The sequence below is a fragment of the Excalfactoria chinensis genome, chromosome 3 (genome assembly GCF_039878825.1).
Source record: "Excalfactoria chinensis isolate bCotChi1 chromosome 3, bCotChi1.hap2, whole genome shotgun sequence".
In the NCBI taxonomy this organism is placed as follows: Eukaryota; Metazoa; Chordata; class Aves; order Galliformes; family Phasianidae; genus Excalfactoria; species Excalfactoria chinensis.
Genome location: NC_092827.1, coordinates 57,470,646 through 57,486,749, shown reverse-complemented (window position 1 = coordinate 57,486,749; position 16,104 = coordinate 57,470,646). Strand labels below are relative to the sequence as shown.

General features: G+C 37.2%; 1 protein-coding gene across 4 annotated transcripts in view; it reads left to right on the top strand.

Moving 5' to 3' along the window:
- TIAM2 (TIAM Rac1 associated GEF 2) overlaps window positions 1–16,104 on the top strand; it is a 133,749-nt gene that overhangs the window by 71,336 nt on the left and 46,309 nt on the right. For 3 of the 4 annotated variants that reach the window (XM_072333786.1, XM_072333787.1, XM_072333790.1), the window contains 7 exons: window positions 1,491–1,676; window positions 2,832–2,978; window positions 5,970–6,032; window positions 11,286–11,453; window positions 14,016–14,121; window positions 14,590–14,667; window positions 15,565–15,657. In XM_072333786.1, coding sequence (XP_072189887.1) covers window positions 1,491–1,676; window positions 2,832–2,978; window positions 5,970–6,032; window positions 11,286–11,453; window positions 14,016–14,121; window positions 14,590–14,667; window positions 15,565–15,657 — 841 coding nt within the window. The remainder of the gene's footprint in view (window positions 1–1,490; window positions 1,677–2,831; window positions 2,979–5,969; window positions 6,033–11,285; window positions 11,454–14,015; window positions 14,122–14,589; window positions 14,668–15,564; window positions 15,658–16,104) is intronic. The other variant, XM_072333789.1, reaches the window with a different exon arrangement.

The window sequence follows — 16,104 nt, the reverse complement described above, 5'->3', positions numbered from 1 at the left end:
CTCAACGCCTAGTGCTTCCACAACTATAGCTGTAGCAGATGCTACAGTTTGTGAGTGCATATGTAAGAAAGCTAGAATACGTAATGTCTCTATCAGTTGTAGTGATTTTGTGGTACTTGGAAATGTTATAAGAAAACTGAACTGATTTTGCTTCTAGAGAGACCTATCAGTCAAAAAGTTCATCTGATATTGATCAGCTTGTTTTTGAAGTCATAAAACTGCTTGTTCCAACAGTGAATAATTTTAAGATGATAATTTTCTTTACACTCAGATATCAACAATGTATGTCAGCGAAATGTATGAGGGCAATACATATGTTAGAGTAAATGTGATAAACTTTCTCTATAACCCTAAACCACCAGTTTAACAAGTTTACAGTGATATGAACTGATATTTGAAGAAAAGCATTGTCATGGGATTTTAACAACTATCAGTTGATGTACATTAAGTTATTGTGCATTAACCTAATGTAGATGCTTTTTCTGTCTTCTCATGGGTGAATGTGCTTACTATATTAAACACAGCTGCATTCTTATTTGCACTATTTATCCATATTAATGTTTATTATACACCGTGGGGCAGATTTGAGCTGCAACTACCAACATGTAAACAGAAAATTAAAAGCAAAATCTGACTTTAGTGTAAAATTTAAGTATCTGTGTTTGTGTAGGTGAGTGTGCATCAATGCAAAATACTTCTGCCATATGAGTCTTGATTCAGGACTTTACTCATCTAGTATGTATTTAAGTCTTTTCACTTTCCTAATTTTATATAAAATTAGATTTAGTTATCTGTTGCATCTGCATCTATCTCTGTTAAATGTTTAAAAATTTTATAAGGGTATGGGTACATTCTTACATGTGGTCCAGTAATTTGTATGGAGTATATATAACTTATTCTTGCATTATTGCTGAGCATAGACATGTTTTAAACCATTAGTCAAAGAACTGTACGTGCTCCCACTGCCAGTATTGTCTCCTGTGTACAGATAGGTTCTGCTTGTTTTCACCATCTTCATATAGCCTCTCTATCAGTACAGTTACTTCACTTAGTGTAGTGAATTGGTGTAGCTGTGCAGTCTCGCTTTCAGCCAGGCAGCTATACAGTCTGAATTCACAAAATGAAGGAAACAAAAATAATCTCAAAAAAGAAAAAAAAAAAAAAAAAAAAAAAAAAAAAAAGCCTTCATGAACCACAAGGTTATGTTTTTATGTAACTGCTTTTGTGGCTATCAAACTACCCGAAGTTCATGGTATGTTCATCTTGTCAGTATGCATTTAAGACCACCAGCTTTGTTTTATTTCAAGTCATCTTTTGGGTTGATGTAACACAATATGACTGAATGTGTTTTGGCAGGGAATAACTAATCTAATCCATATAGCACCAGATGAAAGTAATTTACTGTGGGTTTGTGGAAGAGCTCGGATTTTCAGTGCAGCCCACAAAGACATTTTTTCCCCTTTTAATTGTCCCTTTTTATATCTAAACAGATCCAGCAATGGGAACAGAACCTGGAAAAATTTAACATGGATCTTTTCCGAATGCGATGTTACCTAGCCAGTTTGCAAGGTGGGGAGCTTCCGAACCCAAAGAGCCTTTTGGCTGCTGCCAGTCGTCCTTCAAAATTGGCACTGGGAAGGCTTGGCATTTTCTCAGTTTCATCCTTCCATGCACTGGTAAGTACAAATGTACTTTTCGTGGGTGTGTCACACAAAGCCATAATTATTACTGTATTTACATGTGAAATTGTGCTAGGATAAATAATTCTTGCACCCCCATGCATTGTTCAGATGGCCTTGTTCCCTTGTTTGTGCCTCTTCCTTGGCTGCAACAAATGTTCTTTCAAGGAGACGGGCTTTGAACCCATGAGGATATATGGACATGACTTTTTTTGGTCTCTGAGGACTCTGGAATTGGCCACTTCTGACTCGTATCTAGAGAAATAAAGCTAGACATAAATGTAAGAAAGTAATAGTGTTGAAATTCTGTCACTGCAATTTTGTCCCTTTGAATGTGGAGTTTAAAGTGACATAAACCACTGGTTGTTACTTTTAACAAGTTATTGTGGTCTCTCAGTTGAGCAAATCCTTTGTGGAGGTCCAAGATCTCCTTTTTTTTTTTTCCATTTTTTAGAGACAGTACCCTCCTGAAGAGAAAGTATTTTTAGAACTGACAGAAATGGGAGGCAATCCAAATTTGCAAGTCACTTTTAAAAATGGTGGTTTATGTTTGCAAAGAAGAATGAGGAAGCACCTCTGCTGTAAGCTGTTGTCACCTTGTTGGCTTCAAGTAAACTATAGCAGTAGCAGGCATGCTTCTTCTTTTAACTTTTACTGGACTGCGAAGCTGGTCTCTGCAGCAAGAAATAGAGCATGTCTTCTGCATGAGAAGTCAGACTGAATAGTAGCCTTGAAAGACCCAACGGAGAATGTTTCTCTCAGCCACTATTTTTATCTGTGTATTTTGTGTCATTGCTTGTCAATGACACAGTAGTATAGCACTTTTATCTTCCACATTTGCCAGCTTTGTCTTTCTTCCTCTAGCAATTTTATATCTGGATAATAGATTATCATTCTTTTTCAGAGTCTTTTCATTAACTTTTTCTGTTGTTCAGTGCAACATTTTCCAGTTCCTTCCCTCTTATGACCTTCTAATTTTGCCTTATGAAAAACATTATGCTGTTACACCATTTGAATATGAAAAGAAGCATCATGGCATATTGCATTGAGATAAACTGAAGAAACTTGTGTTTGTTCTCTCAGGTCGAAATAACTATCGGTATTTTGCTCTTATGGAAATGCTATAAAGAAGTTCTGTCTGTGTTTAAATAGATCTGCTCCAGGGATGAAGCTGCTCTCAGAAAGCGTACCCTGTCTCTGTCTCAGAGAGTCCGAAATAAGAAGGGTTTGTTTTCTTCACTAAAAGGACTGGACACACTGGCAAGAAAAGGAAAAGAAAAGCGACCTTCCATAACACAGGTAAATCTTATTTGCTGAGGATTTAGGATACTGGAAGTAGAGAAGGGCTTGTTTCTACTGGGGCTTATCCTGCCTAATGCTGTCAGTGCATGGGGAAGGAGACATCTGCCCATCAGTCTTGCCTTTACAATTTCAATAGACATTATGGACTTGTAATGAGAACATCACTTGTGAAGAGGCAATGGCATATGTCTGATTTTGGATTCCTTTGTGTTAAATAAAGTTGATGAATGAGAGATTTTGACCCTGTGGATTAGTTTCTCTGCAGTACAAGACAATCTCTGTTGAATTTGTAAGAAAACTCATCTTCTGACCATCTTGCAAATTGTTTCAAAGTAGGCTTTCTTTGGAGAAAACCTGTATGCAAATCTTTAATTCAGTGTTTTGCTGGCTCATATCTGGGACTCTGAAGTACTATTGCAATTTAATACAGAATAACATTGGTGAGTCTTCATGGGTGGGGAAAAAGGAGAGACTGATCCAAAGATAGCGGCCTTTGGCATTGCCTCTCACAGGAGGTATACAAAGCAAATCTACCCATATTTGTATTACTGTAGTCCCCCAGAACTGGTGAAACAGACTTAATATTGCAAAATAACAGATCAGGATTTTCTTGTCTGGTTATTTATATTTTTAATGGGTAAGTATTTATCTGCATGTTTCTTTGGGATGAAGCTTTTTTTGAAGACTGTTAGGCTTTTTTTTTTTTTTTTTTTTCTTTTTTTTGCATATCAGTTGAGGTGTGTTACATGGTGACACTGAATAAGAATAAAAGCTCAAATCTGTCTTTTGAAAGAGGGAACTGGTTGAAAGATTTTCTCCAGGTGGTCTTTTTCATATATTTTTCAGTGTTCTCTGTGACAGGTGAGGCTGATCTGCGAGTTCTACATCTCTATTTCTTTATTAATAACAGGCCTGAGGGAAGGGTTGCTGTGCCCATTAGCTTCATGTCCAGCTGGGCTGATACCTCTCACTGCCTGTAACTGCATGATACATCTCCTTGTACTCTTTGTAGCCTGTGAAGAGGATTCGGTGGAGCTCAGGGACAGGGAATCTCATTTCCACAAGGCAAAGAGGCTCCTGCTGCCCTCCTAGCTCTTTCCTGAGCACAGGCAGAGCTGTCCCCAGCGTGTCCTCACCCTCTTTGTTCCAAAACTTGCAACAGCTGGCCCTAAAAAGTGTTCATTTTCATCCAAGAACTATTCTTGTATTTATTTGATTTTTCTTTTTTTTTATTAAGCAACCTACAATAAAATTAAGGAAATGTAAATCCTGAGTGTTGCATATTTAATAACACTGCACTATGACTCATACCCATAAAAGTGAAGAATTTTTAAAAGCTTGAATTAAAAACTGACCCTTGAACCTGGAAAGTGGCTGAAAGGGGAGCCATGTCATTGCTCAAACTAGTGTTATATGCAAGTAATTGTAAATCAGAATAGGCCTGGGGCTGCCTTTCTTGTCAGCTTTTCAACCCGCTGGGAAACTGGGTTAAGTAGGAAAAGTCAGGGTTGTTTCTCTCCTAATTGTGCTCCGACATCTGTTTCAAAAAATAGGTTAAAAATTTCTTGTGCTCATGCATTTAATTAAAATTCATTTGACTAGAGCTAGTATGGTGTTATCTATGGTACTCTTGCTTCAAAATTAGATGGTATGTTCTTGAACATTGTTGCATCAGAGAAGTTTTAAATTTTATCTTATTTTTATGTTGTTAATAATAATTCAAAAAATAGGGTGCAGAGTTTCTGTTCCAGGAGGCTTTGTAAACATCAGTGAAGTCACTTAGTTTTTTAGAAACCAGTTAATAAAACTGAACTGTAGCAGATGGGGGCCGTCTAGGCTCACATTATCCCCAGTTTCTTAAATGCTTATCTGCTTTTCTTCAGTCTAAATGATAAACTATTTTGAGAAATCATAAACAATAAAATGCTTTGACTACATCTGTGGGTAAGACAAGAAAGAGGAAGTTCAAAAGTAGTGCCTGTTAGACACACTGTCAGAAACTGTATTTTATGTGAAATGTTAGAAAAGAGTTTGTCATTGTCTTGGATTATCCAAAAGGATTTTCCAAGGGAAAATGGGGGGGGGGGGGAGGTCAGATGTAAGTCAGATGATATTGTACTGATTTGTTGATTCCAGAATGAGACTAAAAGTGCAGTTTGTATTTGTACTTTGGGACAGTATGTTAGCACCTGCAAATCAAGATCTTTTATGAACTGTATAGATCTATCCTTATGTTTATGTAATTCTTATCACCAAATTATCTGATTGTAGCCTTTAGCTATTGATTTTTTATTTATTTATTTTAATTTAATTGCAAGAATAGTCCTAACATCTTTGTGTTTTTGCAAAGTTAACTACTACTTCCTAGCCTCTCTGTAGAAACTACTACTTTCTACACATATGGGAAGTATAGGTTGCAGTTTCTGCTGTTGTCAGTTCTGAAGTAGGGCAATAGTCAGCTAGTGACTTCCTTGCTAGTGCTAGTGGGAGCCAAGTATGCTGCTCTAGCTAAACGGTGTCAGGCTTGCTGTTCAGGTAGGTGAACTGAATAGCTGTAGGGGATGATATTTTCCAAATGTGCAATATTAATTCAAAATTGCTTCTTCAAATCATTGAGATTTGTAGCTGTACCTAATGATATAGCAAATGGTAAAACTGTAACTTGGAGAAGAGTACATTTTTTTGATGGTCATTATCTTTAAAGTTACTGCTAAGTAGCAGATAAGAAAAAAGAAACAAGTATGTGGATACTTTTGTATATGAGTATGTGTACACATACTCTGAAGGAGAACATTGACTTAAACTTTCTTTATGGAGGGAGAATTCTTATTTCCATAATACTACCTCCCATCAAAATAAAACAACCAGAAGTGCAAAACAATCCCTGTTTTGGGAATTAGATATATTCATCTAGTTTTTGTTTCTTCAGTTGTAACCAATTAATTTTTTAATTTGTTTAACCTGTTTATTTTTCTGTATCATTAATAGATTTTTGACTCTGCTGGAGGACATGGATTTGCTGGTGTCCAGAATTCAGCCAACTCTGCTGAGGTAAGAGAAGCCTGTTTCTATTCTGCACCATCTTATTTTTAAATTCCCAAATGTATTTCTAGAATATATAAGTGTGTTACAAGGCTGGTTCAGAAACTCACCAAGGTTCATAAAAGTACAGCCAGTGTTAGATGTTTCTCAACATGTGTGATAGCCCTTAACAAGTAATAATAATAATAATAATAATAATAATAATAAACACCTAGAAACTTCTTTACAGCTCTAGTCCTCACTGGAATGCACTGTCTGTATGGTGGTGTCTAAGAAACAGATTTTGAACTGAGTTTGTTTGCAGGTTTTGCCTTTGTATTGCAGCCAGTGCTAAACTTTATTTTCCCCCTTCGTCTATTTCAACAAAACCTGTATGTTTTGAGTGGTAAGGCCAATGTAATTTAATATAAGTACTGTGGGCAGAGGAGTGAGTTAATGTACATGGCATCGGATATTGGTCACAATCCCTTTTGGTTCCTTCAGCCTCTCTGAGGATAGTGTCACCGTCCACTGGCTGGAAGCAGAGCAGGACACTCAAGTCCATAACCAGTTCACATGTAGGAGCACTTCATGTTGTCAAGCTATTGTGGAGCTTATATAGACAGATTCTTTTTCCCTTGCTAGGCTTGTACAGATAAGCACCAAGTAAAGGATTAAATATTAGGTGCAGAGTTTTTGGACTTTGTTTTGTGTGTAGAATTGCAATATGTGCCAGATGAAAAAAGGTATTGGTCTTCCCACCTACTTTCTATCCCTATTCTTTTGTTCTTGAAAGGGATATATATTTTTTTTAATGTAGTTTAAGACTTAGTAGAAGACTTGAAAGAAAGAAATCATGTCACAGTGCTACTCCTTTTCAGCTGAATACGTGTACCAGGTCTTAAACAAAAAGTCAAAATCTGCTTTTAGAATAAGATCTTGCTTTTGAAAATGATTAACAATAGTGAGTAGTTACAATGGATTTCATGGCAAAGCTTTGGACAAAGTTCAAAATCTTTCATACATTTTCCTATTGTTGGATTTTTGGGGTATCATTACCTGCTACAGGGGTTCTTTCCCCATCAGAGGTAGTCATGTGATGGCTAAGTAATAAAGAAATGTGTAATTATGTGTAAGCTGAGAGTTATCTCCAATTGACAGCAACTAATCCTGTAGTTCTGTTTTTTTTTTTTTTTGTTTGTTTTTTTTTTTTTTTTTTTTTTTTTTTTTTTTTTTTTTTTTCCTCTTGAAAATATCTTCACTTCTTGTGTGTCTTTTGAAGCAGTGTACTGAAACAACTGAATTCCCTTTGTTACTTGACCTCTTGCCTGTTATATCCTGGAGTGGGAAAATATTTATATGAAATCACCCCTCTCTTTTCCAAATAAATTATCATTATGTGAGATTTTTGGGGGACATTTTGCCCTTGTAGCCAAAAAGGCCAATGGCATACTGGGGTGCATTAAAAAGAGCGTGGCCAGCAGGTCGAGGGAGGTGATCCTCCCCCTCTACTCTGCCCTGGTGAGGCCTCATCTGGAATACTGTGTCCAGTTCTGGGCTCCCCAGTACAAAAACGACGGGGATCTCTTGGAAAGAGTCCAGCGGAGGGCCACAAAGATGGTGAAGGGCCTGGAGCATTTCCCCTATGAGGAGAGACTTAGGGAACTGAGTCTGTTTAGCCTTGAGAAAAGAAGGCTGAGAGGGGACTTGATCCGGGTTTATAAATACCTGAGGTGTGGGAGCCATAGTGGCGAGGCTGGTCTGTTTTCAGTAGTGCGTGGGGACAGGACTAGGGGTAATGAGCTGAAACTTCTGCATAGGAAGTTCTGCACGAATGTGCGCAAGAACTTCTTTATGGTGAGGGTCATGGAGCACTGGAACAGGCTGCCCAGGGAGGTGGTGGAGTCTCCTTCTCTGGAGATATTCAAGACCTGCCTGGACGCCTACCTGTGTGACATGGTGTAGGGAGCCTGCTTTGGCAATGGGGTTGGACTCAATGTTCTCTAGAAGTCCCTTCCAACCCCTACAATTCTGTTATTCTATGATTCTGTGACATGATCTCCTGTTGAGAAAACTCACAAATTCTTTCAAAACGTACCTCTGACTGTGGTGCCAGGTTGCCTCAATTTCACACCTCAGAAATAGGAAATAAATAAATAAATAAATAAATAAAGTCCTCTTAAATCTTGGGGAGATTTGGTCCCTCCTAAAACTGATATGAGGCAAAATCCTCTTGGGTACAACTCCTGAAGGTTCTTCCCAGAGAAATGGTGTGCTGGTCCCTCATTTTTGCCACTGACCTCACTGAGACTGGGGGATCAACATCATCACCTGATGCAGCAAGGTCTGCTGTGAGTTTTGTGTTCCCTGGCATCTCTTGCTCTTTTTGAACCCTTGTGAGGAGAGACTGATCTTGAATATTGCACAAGGCAGGAAGAATGAAATCCACTTGCCTTGGTGCCGTCTGGAAAGGGTCAAGGTCTGCCTCTGCTCTGTCTGGGCAGAAACAACCAGCATATGGTCAACCTTGCTGCAGGTTTTGGTCACGCCATTAAAAAAGTTAAATGGGGCTGTTTCAGGACTTAAAAAGTATTCCAGCTTAGGTGTAGAAGTGGAGCTTTGGATCTCAACTTTATTTTTAGAAAAGTGTTACCATTTGAACTGTGTTTCAAAAACCTTTTTTTAATGGGAATTAAATACAGTGTGGGCATTTTTAAGATCCTGACGTTTTCATGAATCACACGACAACTCAGAAATGATTCATCATAGCTCTGAAAACCGTTACTTTGGCACTAGCCCATTTTCATTGGCTAATTTCAATAAAAAACAAAACAGGATAAAAACTTTTGTAAAATGCTACCCGAGGAATGCAGTGAATTACAAACAGCAAACTCTGACTGGAAGGCTATGTTTTCCCTAAAAGGGATGATAAAAATGGAGATAAATAGTGGGGGAAATTATGAAGTAACTTATTGGTCCTGCAGCAACCTTATGGCACAATGTGTGACAGGCTGCAAATGCTGGCATATATTTCTGGAAAATTGGATGGGTTGTTTTAACTTTATGCAGCAATGAATGAATGAACTATTGTAGTATTAGTCACTGCAGGCATAACAAGAAAAAATTTCTTCATGTCAGATTTTCTGAGATGGAAAATGTGGATGAAGCAACAATATATTGACTGCAGTTAAAGAAAATGTTTTGTTTAATAACAGAGACAAGTTTATCTTGTGGCTTATGTTTGAGCACCAGTGTACATGGCAAGGAAGGGGAAGCGTCTTCTATAGTTGGAAGAACTTTGTCATGTCATAAATGTTTCAGAAGAAGGTGGCTTTGTGGAAACCTTCATCTTCTCATCACCTTCATCCTGTTTTTGTTTTGATTAACTTTTTTATTTATTTATTTTTCTCTTAATCTGTTGCAAAAGTGAGATTTATTTTTTTGTTGAACAGATACAAAGAGCTATTCTTGCAGGATAGTAAACCATTCTGGTAATTGCAAATCTCTGAACTGATATGAGCATCTAAGTCAATGTACCTCAAGGGAAGCTGCTGGAGAATTCAGTCTTAACATTTCCATCTCGACTCTTTCAGTATGCTTGCCTTGCCTTTTCTCATTTCTGCTATATATGCTGTGGAAGATCATCATTTGCTCCCAGGTACTTGATTGACTGGTTTCTGAGAGGATCACATCCACTGGAATTATCTTTTTCAACTACGGCAGTTTTACAAGCAGTCTGGAACTGCAGCCACTAAAGTGAAACTCCACCTGGTGTAGATTTCATCGCTGCATTAATTGCAATGGCATAACAGAACTTCTGTTATGTATAATAGTTGTTCTATTCTCGCAGGGCTTCCGTGGACCCATGCTAATCAATATTTCAGTTTCAACTAGTTACAAAGGATAGTTGAGCAATCAGTGTAAGATTCTTGAATGCTCTTGCTTCATTAATATAATTCTGCCAAAACCAGCACTACTCTTGCATAAAATGATTATTGTGGTTCATCTGCAACCTGAATTTCTGCACTGTTTAATAATTTCATGAATAGGACTGCTTATTACTTTTTTTTTTTTTTTTTTTTTTTTACAGCCACAGTCGTTATTTAGAAAAACAAAATAATATTGGTCTCTGTTGCTGTTGATAGATTGTTGTCAATAACTTTGATGCCTGCAGCAAGGGAAGCAGTCCCTGTGCACTGATTTTACTGAAGCTTTTAATCGCAGTAGACCACTGGGCTTGTGTCCCTGCAGAGTCAGGAGGAAGAACTGCATAATCAAGAAGCTTTTTGTAGGTGTCAAACACACCCAACCCAAACCAACAGGGACTATAAACAAACTAGCAAAGAAAAAGCAGTCAGAAGTTAGGCACTCTAAGATAGCTCAGACTGTCTTAAGATCTGTATTGGGTCACAGTTTCCTGAGTTACCGTCACTTTCCTTTGGCTGTAAGGAGGAATCCAGGGAGCACCTCTTTGTAAACAGAATGCCTTGATGAGGGCAGTGAAGTGATGTGCTGAATAGGCAGACCCAAATAGAGAAGTGAAGCTGAAGGTTTAGAAGCACTCATGGTGTTTTTCTTCTCCTTGTGTGGCTTCCTTTGAAATGTCTACCCTGAAGTGCAGCGCAGAACAAAGTGTGAAAATGAAGGGTGAGAAAATGACGGGGATTTTAGTTAGGGTGGATGTTGTACTGGATCAAGCTGAGTGGGTTTGGAGTAAGTAAGAATATGAACAAGATTGGTAAACAAGCAAATACTCTGCTACCTATGAATTAATGTGATTTCGAGCAGTAAACAGAGCAACACTTGATTCCTGCTTTAGTTCTTTAATATGTTATGGCAAACCTTGCTCTACAGTGCTCTCTGCTGGAAGTATACAATATTACCATTTTTTTTCTGTCAAAATTACAGTAATTATGTATTTTCAGATCTGTTAATTAGGTAAAATTGTAGTAGTCAGCTCTTCTTAAGAAATGCTTCCCACTGTGGTATAATATCAGGTGGTTACATATTTTCAGTTTGAGTTAAATCAACAAATAATATGAGAAAAAGACATAAAGCCCATAATAGGAATACAGTGGAAGAACATTATCAAGAAAATCAAGTCATTGACAGCGAATGTGAATTAATAACAGGACTTTTTCCCCTCATTTGCCATGGGAGTATACACAGTACAATGTCTAAAGATACAGTGGTATGTATTTACTGCAAACTGACAATGTAACTGTATGTTAGCATTATTTTTGCAGCACTCACATACAATTTCTATTTTTCTCTGGTTTTCAGCAGCAAGTTGATGAATTTTTGAATGTCTACTGCTCAGTACCGGACAGCATCCAGAAGGAGAATGCTTGGGAAACACAAACATACGTTCACTTCTGTGATGGTCAAGGAGTAGCTTTAACTCTGAAACCAGAACACAGGGTGGAAGATGTTCTGTCTCTGGCATGCAAGGTATTCATTTTTCACACACTTAAGAAGGAACACGATGTATTTAAGGACCTCCCCATCTCTGCACCAGGGCACATTTTGAGTGGTTGCAGTATTTACTTTAGTAGCAATATTTATGTGTTGTAGCCAAGTAGCAGGGCTGTGGAAAACTTTTTAAGAAGCACTGATCAAGACAGAGAGCACTGAGTCCTTAAAGAGTGATAATGATTTGCCAGGTAATCAGCCTCTGAGAGATCTCCCATGTGTCTGCTTCAAGTTATCATTGCAGCAAACTGAGTTGTTCTGCGCAAATTAGTCACAGAGGAGTAATGAGGACTAGTTGACTTAACAAATGAGGATAAGACATTTAAGACTGCTATGACAAATGCTTGTTAGATATGTTTGTTTCTTAAAGGGTGCTATTTTGCTTTTAACTACGTGTTAGTGCTACCTGAGAATTTCCAAGAGTGTGTTCTGTTCTGGCAGTCAATGCCAGAAATCTGAGAGATTGCAGTATGTCTTGTGACAGAAAATTGAATCACAGATGAAAGAAAGAGTGGAAATACTGATTTTTACCTTCTGACAAAAGATTACCACCCCATGATCTTCACAACTTACCTAGCTCCTTGGACTTTGTGTCAGTAGTTGAACTTAGCTCTGACATCATGATTCAAATCAAATAACGCAAACAAGCTCTTTGAAAGAGATAACTTTTTATAGTCAAATCATTTTTTCCTGTTTTCTAACAGGTGGTTAATATATTTTATTTAATGCAAAGGTAAGGTGTTAAAACGGGGAGAACAAAAAAAAGTTGGGATTCCTACTCAGTACAAAATTTGTCTGTAATTTTTGACATAGATTAGTGTGAAATCTCAGGTAAGCTCATTCAACTGGCTGGAAGTTGTGGCTTTTAGTGAAGTAAAGGCCCCACTTTAGTGGCTCTTACCACATGATAATTTTGTAAATCAAATATATAAAGAAAGAAATATGAAATCATACAAGTTTCTAAAAATCTAGGATATGTTTTAAATAAAAAAAGCGCACTCACTCTTTTAGACACATTACAGTGCGTCCACAAGGCATCACTGAGGAGAAATTATCTTCTCATTGCTTTTGATGGTGGATACTGAATTCTGGAGAAACAGTTCATGGCCACCTTTACTTCTCAGAAATACATTCCTCAGGCTGAAGGAATTTTGAGTCATTATTTCACCAGCAGATGGCACAGTATTGCCGAAACATTCGGACATTGTTAAGATGACACGTAAGAAATACGTCCGAATGATGAAATATAAATTGTACATATGAAATTCCTTACCTCTCTTACTCCACCATTCCAAAGTATTTGTAATTCTGAAGCTGGTTTTTCATCTGATACAGACATTGAAAAATTTAAATTTTGTTTTAAATAATTTGATTTTTTTTCTAAAACACTTTTTTTTTTTTTTTTATTCCTTTTCTGTGTGCAAAGCTTTTTATGGGCATTCTCTAAAGCAGACTACTTTCTGCTCATCTATCCTGTATTCCTGTATAGGAATCTTTCTTCTAAACAGAACTTGTTTGAATGCTGTGTGTATAAGAATACAATTCAAAGGGCTTTTTTCATCATTCATGTCCTATGGGTTTCCTGATTTTTCTCATTTCTGTTTTCTCTCTGAGGCTTTTGAGTAGCTCATATGGAAAACAAAGAGCGTGCATTTGAATATGGTTATTTAGAATATAGCATGCTTGTAACTCAAACTTTTATACGTAATAAAATGCTCAAGTAATTACTAGTTATTCAGTAGATTTTCTTTTCATAACCTGCAGGGATGTGTAAATGAGGTTAAATAATCCTAAGGGATCCTGTCATTCCTTCTGTTTTAGTTATTCCTCTCTTGTTTGCTTTATTAATATGTTAAAATGAAATGTTTTATGTAGTGCTCTCAGCAGCATCCTGGTTTCAGAGCAACTTGTATCAGGGGCTTGGCATTTTCAGGCTAATATTCTCTGGGAATATTCCTATCTCCCTTTGGCTTCTTGTTGATACAAGATTTTGACTTTGACCTCACATGGTGGAAAAAAAATGTGTGAAACTCTCTGATCATAGATGAAATCCAGCAATAAAAATGGATTCCCTAAAGGTTTGCCTCTATTGGATTCTGTTTCCCACCCAATCCCCGTTTCTGGTAGTCCATATATTCATACACATTTCCTATATGAGAAGAAAAAGTGGCTAAGTAGAACTGAATCATTACAAGTAGTCACAAAAGAAGATGGTTCTGAGTGTAAGCTCAAAAGTACAGAGAGCAGTTATGATTATCTTTGGAAACATAATGATGTTCAGTTAATCTAATAGCCAAGATATAGTACTTATGAAAGGAGTTGCATGAATTTTAAGGGAAAATGGAAATGTACTTCAACATTAGCTTTGAAGCAAGGCAGCTAGTTTTGTTTATAGCACAAAAATAGTTCAAAAATGACTTGTTTAAATTACCTTTGCGTGACTTCTAAAGGATTGTGCATGTGCTTGTGTGTGTCACTCCTTTGCCCTCTGGGATTCTGGAAATAAACAATAAACTCCAAACCTCATTCTCTTTTCCTTAGATGAAACAACTGGAGCCAAGAAACTATGGTCTACAACTCAGAAGGCTGGTTGATGAAAATACTGAATATTGTGCTCCTGAACCATATGAGTACATAGTAGACCAGGAAAGTGTGATTCTTTTTAGATATAGCTCAGTGATGTCTGTAGCTACAGTTGAATTATCACCTATGAATATGTGTGATATAGTTCTAAAATAAGGCTTTAAAGCTGCTCATGTATTGCGTTCTGCCATCCTTGTTCACACAGTTCATGCCTGTGCAGACATTCAGATGGGTAGGCACTACAAACACTCTCTTCAAGAGCTGTTTGAAAATTTAAGTGGGGATTTTGGTACAGACATAAAGTGTCAGTCTCATCTCCAGACTGGATTGTCTATATCTAGTTCAATCTGCATTTAGTCCCACTGATTCCAGTGATACTTGCAGAGTAACACTGTTCTCTGTGTAAATATACCAAAGTTTAGCTCTGTATTGATGCAAATGGTATTGCATTTCTTTCCTATGCTGTACCTTTGTGTTTTGATACTTACAGTTTCATAATTTTATCAATTCTGTTGCTTCTTTTTTCAACAGGTGTATGATGAAATAGAAATCTGCCCATTAAATGTTTATCACATTCATCTTACGAAGACTGAAAATATAACTGATTTTGGTAAGTTTAACTAAAACAGCTCTCAGGAATATTTATCATTGTGAGTAGCTGCTTTCTCTCTTCAGGAGCTTTCTGCCATTTTTAGAGCCATCTTTTTCAAAATCTGAGTCTGCAAAGGACTCGTAACTTTATAATGAGGACTCAGATTGGTTGTTTTACACTGGCAAATGCATTTCTTATTTCTCTGTTTGGGAAAGTCCCATTATCTATTCTTCCACAGGTGATAAATTACCCAAGCATGGAAGTTTCAGAAGAAAAAATGTCCTTTGCCTAAGTTAATGCTATCAAACAGACTGTGGTCAAGGTCTGCCAACACAGGTTGGCACAGTATCAACAGATCTTCCTTTGGTACAGATTATGACAGCCTTTTATCTGCACGAGGTGTTTATACCTAGGAGTAAATATATATTTTGAAAAGGTATCTTAGTTAAGATGCTCTGCACTGCTTATTTACGTTTGTTAGTATTAATGTTTTTGTTTGTTTTTCCTGGGCTCACTAATGGGTTCGTATGGATTTAGATTTGCTGCTCTTATAGGTTTGGTTTCCAGTTTCTGGAATTGCTTAAGACAACTGTGTCGGATGGACACATTATGGAACTCGCACTGTAACAGTGAGCTGTGTTACTGAAATGCCTTGTGGGGCTGAGGTAGAAAATATCTTTTTTTTTTCAAACTGTAGTTTTTCTGTTTACTGCACAGCTTGACATTTCCTTGCAAAGTCCTGTTAACTTTATCTGTCCCAAAATGGCTGAGAACAATGAGGTGACTTTTCTATGATCTGCAGGTGCTTCCTCATGAGAATTATTAACTGGCTAATTGTGTTAATTCTACTAAATACACAAAATGGAAGAGTTGTTTCAGAGAAAGTTTATTTGATATGAATCTGTTTTACTTTAGGTTTTGCTGTCACAGCTCAAGTTGATGAAAATCAGCATCTCACACACATATTTGTAAGTGATGTTCTTCCCGATGGACTTGCATACAGGGAAGGTATGTACCATACTGACATCAACACTGCACTCCATTATCATAGCAGACTAAAAACATGAAAGAGATTTAGTACAGCTATCTGAAATGACTCTTGGCTTTTACTGTTCATAGTTTTCTTTCCTTGTGACCATGGAAAATGATGATTGCAGGAAAGATAATGTACACAGAATAACTGAATTATCCTTCCAATATAATCAGGATAATTCACCCTTGGAAACAAATTTTGTATTCATCAATCTGACCAAGTGCTTTTGCAAGAAGGAACAGGATAGCGGAAGAGATTTTCTCACACTGGGGAACTCATAGGCTTGGTCAGTCTCTAAGACCCAAGACTTTCAGTGTTGTGAAGGGTGAAAAGTAGCCTCCCTCATGATAGTAGCTTTCTATACACATTTCTCTGAACTTCCTTCTTTATTGTGCTCAAAATCACATTTCTCTTCAGTAGGA